The following is a 9,772-nucleotide window of genomic DNA, read 5'->3' on the forward strand; positions in this document are numbered from 1 at the left end:
CTACTCAATCATTTTTTTTTTATGTTTCATAATGTAACATATAAATTATAGCATGGGGTTCAGTCTATGGAGAGCCCTGCGGCAGAATTTGTCAAAAAAAGAAAATGTTTTTTTAATTTGTCAAAAAAGAAAATGTTTTTTGAATTTGTCAAAAAAAGAAAATGTTTTTTTAATTTGTCAAAATAAAATGATCTTTTTTTTTATACTTGAGTTGTATTTTATACAATTCCTAATTTATGTGCGTTATCTTCATGGGTAACCCTACAGGTTGTTCAGCAGCACACCTGTAAACCACCTGTAAATTTCCGCCTGCCTCCTCTCACTAATCAGTACCAGTGGACATGTTGTCCACAGCACGGAGCAGACGCTCCCCTGCTGCCACTGCCGCGCCGTGGTTTGACGCATTGCAGATCCGCCCGAGCCAATCAGCAGCCACCATACAGCGTCCGGCATATTGCGGCTCTCAACTGTCCAATCACAATCGGCCTACCAAACCCAAACCCGCAATTTCCAAAGAGCTGTCAGTCGCGGCGTTTATTCCGTATCCTTCCGCCTCAATAAAAGCCGGTGTAACACATTATAGTCCGCCACAGACTGTGTGGCTGTTCTGCAATGTGTTTTCTCATGCGAGTGACCTTTGCATTAAATCTCTCAGTTTGTATAAATTATTTATCTTTCCTAAAAGTTGCACTCTACAGTCAACCACTTTTCGGATGTGCTACAATATATAGTCGTAGAATGCCACACCTGCAGCAGGTTCACTTTACAAAAACATCAGCTGACGGTGTGTTTGAAGCCAAAGTTGGCGGCAGCCAACTGGCAGAGGGAATTTGGCAGCATTTCTAATTGGTACCAAGTGGAAGAGACACGTGGGACATTACCTGGCATTGTGTAATTAACATTCTTTCAAAGTAGACACTGGCTGGAAGCTGTTTGACTGGCACACTTTAGGAGCATTTAGAACGCAATTCCATAGCTGTTGGATTTTTTTTCCATCCACCCATTCACTGTACCTACTGTATCCAGGTCAGTGTCACTCAGATGGATGTATAGACAGATTAAACCTTTGGACCATCCAGTACAGGTCATTAAGTTGCAACCCTGCAAACTATCACAGTTATGACAGAGGATGTTCAAAACTATGAAAATGTTGCATGTTCAATCAAATTTTAACTGCAAAACCATAGCTTGTCTGTCATCATTTATGTGGATCCGCCCTTTTTGTTGTTGTTTTTGAACTACAGAATCCCTTCATCTGATTCCAGTAGGTGATCAGCAACAGATGTCGACCAACCAGCTTTTATTGACTTGATTGAATCACAGTTGGCACACATGATTGTACAGACTCAACAATAGAGAAAATGACAATGACATTTTTGTTGGTGCACATTGTCCATTCTTGGTGTCAAGGCTCTTAACTGAGCTAATAAAATATACCACTCAAGTTTAGGCCTGACACCTGGACCCTGCCCTTTGCATTTGTTAATTAAGTAGTGATTACTTGTAAATAGACTTAATACACGTTAAATGTACACGTGTAAATAAACAAGCTAGATATTTTACTTTACTACAATTGTTTATTTCACAATTTAGCCAATGCTTTACTTATGACAATCATTGGACTCCAGTTGACAATTTTCTTTGTTTCTTGATGGATCTTCTCTTCTCAAAAGTGTTTGAAATATTTATTTTACCTTTGGTCCACAATACCAATGAAAAAAGTATTCATTAGAAGACACAACACCAACGATTAGTGGCAGCAGATCTGGCATCATCAGGAGTGTAAAGAGTGCTCATATTAAAAATCTGTCAGTCTTGCATTGCAAAACTTTCACATGTATTCAAAAAAACAAAAAAACAAAACCGTTTTCGTGCCTGTTTTATTTCAACATTCCGTGACTACCTCAGACAGTGGTCACACGCGCTCACATTGCACTAACGCCTCTGACAGTGGAGCCCGCCGGTGCGGAGGAATACGCTTCTTCGTACAGCGGTTGTTCGCCCCTACCCGCCCCCTGCCAGCCCGCTCTCTTCAGTGGCGATCGTCCATTTCTTCTCTCCCTGTAGCGTTAGCAGACCAAGCGAACCGATCCGGACAGACATGGTGAGTATTCATTCAAATGTCGTATGCGGGTAGCATTCTACAAAAAATAAGCAATGGTGGGTCGTTGTTGGAGCAAGCAGGCGGGGTGCTTTAAAGCTTCCTCGGAGATCGACTTTCCCCGTTGAAACCCCCCATTGCGGAGGAATAGACCGCTCGTTTGAACCGTCGACTCGGCTTGTCTCGTCAAGCGGTCAGTTCGCGGCAGTTGGACGTGCAGCCACAGGCTTATGACCGGGGCTTAGTACCGGCCCGGAGCCTCGGTCACATCCAGCTTAAGTGCCTTTTTGTTACAGGTGGCCGCGGTAGTAAGTTGTCGGGTTTCGGCTAGCTGTCAGTGTTAGCATCACAGCTAACGTTACAGCTCCGATGGTCGGTTTTTCCGCATCTTCGCTTTCGTCGGTTTTTGGCCGGATGGACACACAGTTGGCTGGTTTCCTCTCAAATGCCACCTTTTAATTAAATCGCAAACAAGGATTTATAGGAAGGGCAGGTGTTGGTGAGGTACTCGCACATCTCCACACATCTGTATACGACTTAAGCTACCGTATCCACCACGATCCGATTTTTTTTTATTCAATCTGAAGTGATCGATCACAATATGAATTTAAGTATTTTTCGTGCACAAAAGGTTTGGTTTTCATTCAGATCAGCCAGTGAGGTTTTTATATAAAAAAAAAAATGTGGCTGTACATTACTGACATACACTGCCAAAAGGTACTCGGATGTTTCTGTGATTTTGGCCTATCTCCATACACGAGAGGGCCAGATTATACTTATCAACTTTCAATCTAATACCACCTTCCACTGCAATCTCACGAGTGAACACAAAGCACAATTAATACCTTTACCACTATGGCAAACGTATGTGATTAGTGGAGAAACCTGTGGCATGTTTTCTATAAATACTGGATTCCATAAATCAGTGGTTTGGGAGCAGGGGGGTCGGACAGGTAGACCGCACCCTTTGTCGGTGGCAATGTGGATATGTCTATGTGGCACCAATTCCAGGAAGAAGAAAAAAAAAAAGGAAAATATACTTTTAACACCAAGAAACCTTTGGTATTAGACAAATCAAATGATCTAGTCCAACACTATTGCTCTTAATTCTCTTTAAACTGTATATAATAAATGGGTAGGTATGTGGACTCCTACACTTTGTAATTTTTGTCGGGTCACATTTTGACTATTGAGTTATGAAGTCAGAAGAAACGTTTCAATAAAGCTTTCCCTGTTCCATTTGCACATTTCCAAGCAAAACCCCCCCTCTCTTACTTCTGGTGATCATCCTTACAAATGTGAAATAATACAGTTACAGACGATTGCTGGAATCTTCTTGGGGAGTGGAGGCGTCACACTATGGTCATGGGCTGTGAGGCTGCAGACCGTGGAGCCCATGGAGAGAGTTACTTTCATTCATACTACAGCAGCACTGTGTTGTCAAGTGGAAAAACTGGATCATGTAGTATAGTGGATCTTTTCTTCGGGCTGTGTGTGTCTTAGATGCCACGGCTTGATTACGCAAGCCAAACTCTCTGCTTGAGGGAATTTTATTAGCTATGCAGAGAGCTTGTAAACAAATTATGCAGGACTTGTGTCACTTAAACTTGTAGCCAACCGCTTAAGTAAATTCAAGCAGAATGTTTTGTTATCACAGTGTGACCATTGCTGTGGTTTGTGGCACTCAGACTTGTTTTATATCTGAGCAGCTCTCCTAATGCTGAGCAGTCTCTACATATTGTCATTGGAGAAACTCCCAGGTCCTTGTTTTGAGAAAAGCCAAAGCTAATATAAATGTATCGATCAGGTGTTGGCGCGTGATACTTCCTGTGACCAATGTTCTAGTCATTTGGACTTTAGTCATTTTGATCAGACTAGGTGTAATTGAATGTCTTCATGGCAGTTCATGTGGCTTGTAATGCGTTGGACCCAAATCTGACACTCGCAGGTTTTTATAATGGAGATGCTATCTTGTGGAGGGAGGACTCCTCCAGCTGGCAAAAGGTCAGCGTGTTTGTACTACTGGTTTCCTTGACCTGCAGCGTCGGTAGATTATCATGATTTATATTGACTTGATAGAGGGTTAATTTGGTCTTTGAACCCTTTATTTGTTATACAAGGTGGTTGCTCATACTTGGTCACATTTGTAAGCTGTATTATAAACTGGTGCAACTTGTAAACCTTGTTTTTTTTATGAGCCCTAGGAGACCCATCCGGTGTTTGTACTCATCAGGACAGTTTTGTGAGGCCTCAGTAAGAGGAGTCCGCTTTAGTTTGAGGTCCTGGGATTGTTTGTAACCTGACTGGAGCCTTTTTATTTCACGTCACACAACAGAACATAAATTAAGTTGCAGAATGCAGTAATTAAAACTGTGTTTATTTCCATGTCCTTTCTAAGAAATACAGGATTTCAGAGCTACTGGACAATCTGAAACACCTTTGTCTGTTTTGTGTTTGGTCACAGAGGTCGGTTGTCTGGAGCATTTGTGATAAAGAGATAATTTTTCTCTTTCCACCAAATAACATTTGTCTGGAGCCACAAAACATTGTTTAACATTCAAAAATGTAAGACTACTTTGTGTAATTTGATATTTAGTATAGGTGACATAGTAGGATGCAACACTATTTTCTTTAGAATTATTATTTAATTTTGTAAAAAGATCAATAAACTGCTATAGGAAAAAAAAAGTCCTGTTTTCTATCAATTGTAGTGGAAAGTTTTCCACAAAGAATCCCCCAATGTATAATTGACTCAACGTAGTGTAGTTGTATGATGAATATGAATGATGTTTCATCATGTGAATGCTTGCAGCAACACTATCGAAAACAAAATAGACACTGCTTTTTGATGAGCTGTAATCACAAGTTCATTGAAAGTGAATATTGGGGGTAACTTTCATAGTCTGAAGCTGTCATAAGTTTTCACTTTTGGTTTCTTAGCAGAGTTTAATTTATAGTTGTTATTAATTTCCAATCATTTCCTACAAAGTCAAGTTGCATCAAATAATTATGACTTTTCCCTTCATGTTGGGATGTCTTTTTTAAAATTTATTTTTAACTTTCAAGGCACCACTTTAACCAACAGCTGCTTTTTACACGTTTTTTTTAATGTCCTATTACGACAAACACCTTGAAGTATAAGCTTACTTTTTGTTTAGGTCATGGAGGTTACGACAAAAAAAAAGTTATTTGGAATGGCCTCTGCTCTGGCTTTGTTTGAATGACGTGTAGACGGTTTCTTATTCGGGTTTAATTTCATACCGTGTCTTATTACCTTGAAATGTCCCCTGACTTCATACCTTAAAGTTCCTCTTACTTGCAAACGAAACGACTCAGAAATGTAAAATATTTGCTTGTGGATGTCGTTACTGTTCGTACTTGCAGCAGTATGACTTCGCAATAAATGTTCAGTTACAACTTGGCATCATCCAGTTTTGGGGAGGTTTCGTGGAGTTTCTTGTTCTAGTATCGCAGCTGAATTGTAGAAGGTGTCATTTCCAGGTGCTGGAGTATGTTGTTTTTTTTTGGGAAATCCTAGTGCCGGAAAGAAGGCAGATAAAAATGATCTCAATTCCATCTTTTTACATGCCACAACAAGAAGTAGCATGCGACGGCTAGAAACTCTGAGGCGATGCTCAAGAGGTCTGTTTGGTGTGACCCATGATGCTCTGTGGGAGGTGAAATGACCAGGCAACTGATCCTCTCCAGGAGCTGCAACTGTAGCAGTGAGATGACAGGTGACAGATTAGCACATGCATGTCGACACACACACAAGCACTCCGGTGACCTCCCCCTGGTCCGGACTCTGTTACTGTCCCGCGCCTTAAATCAATTTCCCTGACACGTTGGACTCGCCTCCCAGCTTCTACACACACGCACGCACGCACGCACGAACAGACACACACACACTGTAGTTCCTCGTCAAACTGATGAAGCCTTTTCATCTATTGAACTACAGCAGGAGGTGGACACTTCATTAATGCATGCATTTTTACTCTGTGTGTGTTGGAGAAATGAAAAGACGGCTGTGGCCTCACTGTCGTGCCTCAACTTACACACACACACACACACACACACACACACACACTGACACGGAGGCAGAGGGAGCCGGGTTCTCCAAGGTGTCACCCACTCAGAGTCAGATGCAGCCTGGGAAGGACAGTGTCTGGTCACGTACACTCGCAGCGGCACAAAATGCAAAGAAAGACGGGCACGTAGGCAGACGGACTCACTGAGAGATGGACAGATGGACACGTAACCAGGAAAACCTGAGCAGAAGGAGCAGAGCCTTTCCATCAACTTTTCATCCAGCTTATGGAAGAGCGAGGTGTTGACTGTCGGGTCAGTGCCCACCGGCTGACCCTCACCTGCTCCAGGATTGTGAAAACATCTGTCATCTCCCCAAGAAGTGGAAGAGGAGTTCCGCAATCATCCAGATGTCAGCGTTCATGCGTCCGACCAGCTGAGGAGCAAAAATTCTGGATTGATGCGGACTTTAAAGACTGTTCACCGCAATGATGTAAATATGGCAAAATCTGCTCTTTGTCTATGTCTCCTTCCGTCCTTTTTACGGATCAGGATTGGATGATAGATGTCTGGTCAATACTTTCTTCACTCACCCATTCCTCCCACCTTACGGCACAGCTGCTGCCCCTCTTGTCATCACTCCCTCATGATGCTGCCTAAGAAAGTGGCCATGTACCCCGCCGATGATGACCTGGTGAGCTTGTCCACAGTCTACGACCTCCTGGACGAGCAGCAGCACTACTACAAGGAGCTCATCCAGCAGCAGGAGAGGAACTACCGCGCCTTCCTGCAGATGCTCATGGACACGTCGTCCAGCCGCATGGACGGCCTGGTCAGGGAGATGCAGGACCTGAGGAGCTGCCTGCAGAGGACCAAAGCCGAACTGGCCGAGGTCAAAAAGCAAGGCGTGCAGATTGGCAAGCGAGCAGAGTGCCTCGCCGAGGGCCTGGTGATGGTGCGCGGGGCGCTGGACGGGCTGAGCATGAAAGCAGGTGGAGCCGCAGGGGGAAGAGGTGTGGAGCTGAAGCAGCGCAAAGGAGGTGGGGGGTTGAGACTGGACGGTGGCGCTAAAGGAGGTGGAGGCAGGGAGGCAAAGAAACCGGAACCGAAGGCCGTGAGACTGGTGGCCGACCTGACGGACATCCACTTTGACGATTTAAAGGTGCCTCCACGCCGCGATCGACGGGCGGAAAGAGTGTAGAGTCAAAGCCGTGTGTTAGTGTTCTGGTGTAACTACGTCAGTCTTGCCGTCGTCTTCTTGGGGCGGTTGCGTCTCTTGATTGCTGCTTGATGTTTCGGTTACAGTCGTATCTCATTCCAAAGTTTCAGACACGAGTTGTTATTCACGACTCTGAATTCTTTTGTCTTTTTAGGCTGACCAACTAACAGAAGAGCAGATTGCCGGTAAGATCCAACTGTGACGTCGCCGTCCTCCTTCGGATGCACATTGAATATCTTGCGTCTATGGCTGCTGCCCATATTATTATTATTCGCCCCAACCCGTTTTTTTTCTCTGTGTGCCGATTGCAGAGTTCAAGGAGGCCTTCTCCCTGTTCGATAAGGACGGAGATGGGACCATCACCACCAAGGAGCTGGGCACGGTCATGAGGTCACTGGGTCAGAACCCGACCGAGGCGGAGCTCCAGGACATGATCAATGAGGTGGACGCCGACGGTAGGCCGTGAAAACATTCCTGCTTTTTCCTTTCCTGCTTTGACTATAAAGAGTCGTGGTGATCACTGTCTGGCCTGGCTCGTCAGGTAACGGGACCATCGACTTCCCCGAATTCCTGACCATGATGGCGAGGAAGATGAAGGACACCGACAGTGAGGAGGAGATCAGGGAGGCGTTCAGAGTCTTCGATAAGGTGGGAATCTGCATGTTGCAGTGAGATCTGGTATTTTCTGCTCTATGTAATGTCTTGTACGTTTGAGTAGTCGCATCACGTTGTGCTAAAACGCTTTATTGATGAATCGCAGTAACAATTCCTATTAGTCGCGTCGTTAAACGTGCTGCGCTGAGAAAACAATTAGACCTTATCTAATTGTGCCTCTCTTCAGGACGGTAATGGTTACATCAGTGCAGCCGAGCTGCGTCACGTGATGACCAACCTGGGCGAGAAGCTGACGGATGAGGAAGTAGATGAGATGATCAGAGAAGCCGACATCGACGGAGACGGACAGGTCAACTATGAAGGTACGGTGAGACCAGACCGTCTTCCTCCGGTCAGCCCCCCCCCCCCCAGCACTCACTGCTCTCTGTTCTCCTCCCACAGAGTTTGTTCAGATGATGACCGCCAAATGAACTGGGCTCACCCTCAACACAAACAATCAGTCTAATGTTTCACTTACCTCTTATTGCAAAAATCTACATTTAATCTTGTTCTGTATAGACAACTTAAACTGAATGTTGGAAAACTGAAACCTGTCCATATAAACAAGCTCAACAAAGACAAAAACAGAAAAAAAAAACCCAACACCCCAACCCAACCCTAAATGAATCTGCATGTACTGGCTTGTATCCCCCGCCATGCCCCGCCCCCTCCCAGCGCCGAGCTGCCCAATCAGATCTCCGCCTGTTTTAGCCACCAAGCAGCCTCCGTGCAGCCGGTTGGTTCGGCCAGCGCTCCATCGCTTCCTGGTTCCATCTGCCTGACATCGTGACGATTATTTGGGCTGGCCGATCGCCTTCTCTCTTCTGAGTCCGTTTTCTTTCTTCTTCTTCTTCTTTTGTTTTGTTTTAAGTTTGTCTTTTCCTTTCCTGTTCTTCATGCATGCAGCTTTAGATGGGTTACTGCCGAGGGCCCAGAGGCACACGGTCTGTTTGTTGGGCCTCAGGTTGGCCTGGGACCCACAGGGAGGAGGAGGAGGTGAGGGAGGTGAGGGAGGGAGGGCCGGCTGTGAGCGAACCGGTAAATCATTCGCAGTTTGCTCACGCAAATGAAGCCGATAGAGATATTTTTAAAAAAAAATAAATAAAAATTTAAAGGAATAAATAAGAAGTCATTTTAGATTCTGTGTTTCTGGCATGTCGGGATACTCACTTTATCCTTTTGTGTGTTTACCTTTTTTGAGGGGGAAGCTGGGGTGGGGGGGTGGTGGGTGGGGCGGGGGGGTAGACTTGGCCCCTCGTGCAGCCGTTGCGTCCTTGACCTCTGGAGGGGACGGATGAACTTTTTAAGGGGGATTACATACAGATGCAGGTTGTGTGGGGGGGGGGGCGGCAGCGTGGCAGTCGGTGGCGGGTTGCCCCCCAAAACCTGCACCAGAGGGTTTCATGGGACAGGACGTAAGGGAGGGGGGGGGGGGGACGGGAGGTTTGTTCGTTTGGGTTTAGCGGGGACAGGGTCGGTGCTTTGCAGCATTTCTATCTTGTTTGTGTGTGCGAGTCTGACTGTGTGTGTGTGTGTGTGTGTGTGTGTGTGGGTGCGGCGAGGCCCGGCCCAGTCCAACTGTTCTGTTCAGTTGATCTGCATTCCAAGTTGTACATGCTAGTCTTTACATTTTGTTTTTCCAATAAAAAAAAACCATGAAGTAAAATGCGACTGCAGATCTGTGTGTTTTTTTTTTTGTGGTGGGGATGGGGATGGGGCTGGGGGGGTTAACATGACTCATCAGACCCGACTCATGAACTGCGTGTGAAGTG

The 9,772-nt window shown here is 45.2% G+C and overlaps 1 protein-coding gene across 1 annotated transcript; it reads left to right on the forward strand.

Moving 5' to 3' along the window:
• Positions 1-2,012: 2,012 nt before the first annotated feature.
• On the forward strand, positions 2,013-9,010 carry calm1a (calmodulin 1a). The gene is made up of 6 exons (XM_080513479.1): positions 2,013-2,104; positions 7,501-7,531; positions 7,658-7,801; positions 7,888-7,994; positions 8,188-8,323; positions 8,403-9,010. Exons 1-6 carry the CDS (start codon positions 2,102-2,104, stop codon positions 8,429-8,431), a joined length of 450 nt encoding a protein of 149 aa, XP_080369605.1. The 5' UTR covers positions 2,013-2,101; the 3' UTR covers positions 8,432-9,010.
• Positions 9,011-9,772: the final 762 nt, after the last annotated feature.

The sequence above is a fragment of the Blennius ocellaris genome (assembly GCF_963422515.1).
Source record: "Blennius ocellaris genome assembly, chromosome: 17".
Taxonomy (NCBI): Eukaryota; Metazoa; Chordata; class Actinopteri; order Blenniiformes; family Blenniidae; genus Blennius; species Blennius ocellaris.

Coding starts and splice junctions, on each gene's coding strand:
- calm1a (XM_080513479.1), top strand. Junction 7,995..8,187: donor CGTTCAGAGTCTTCGATAAG/GTGGGAATCTGC, acceptor GCCTCTCTTCAG/GACGGTAATGGTTACATCAG. Junction 8,324..8,402: donor CGGACAGGTCAACTATGAAG/GTACGGTGAGAC, acceptor CTCCTCCCACAG/AGTTTGTTCAGATGATGACC.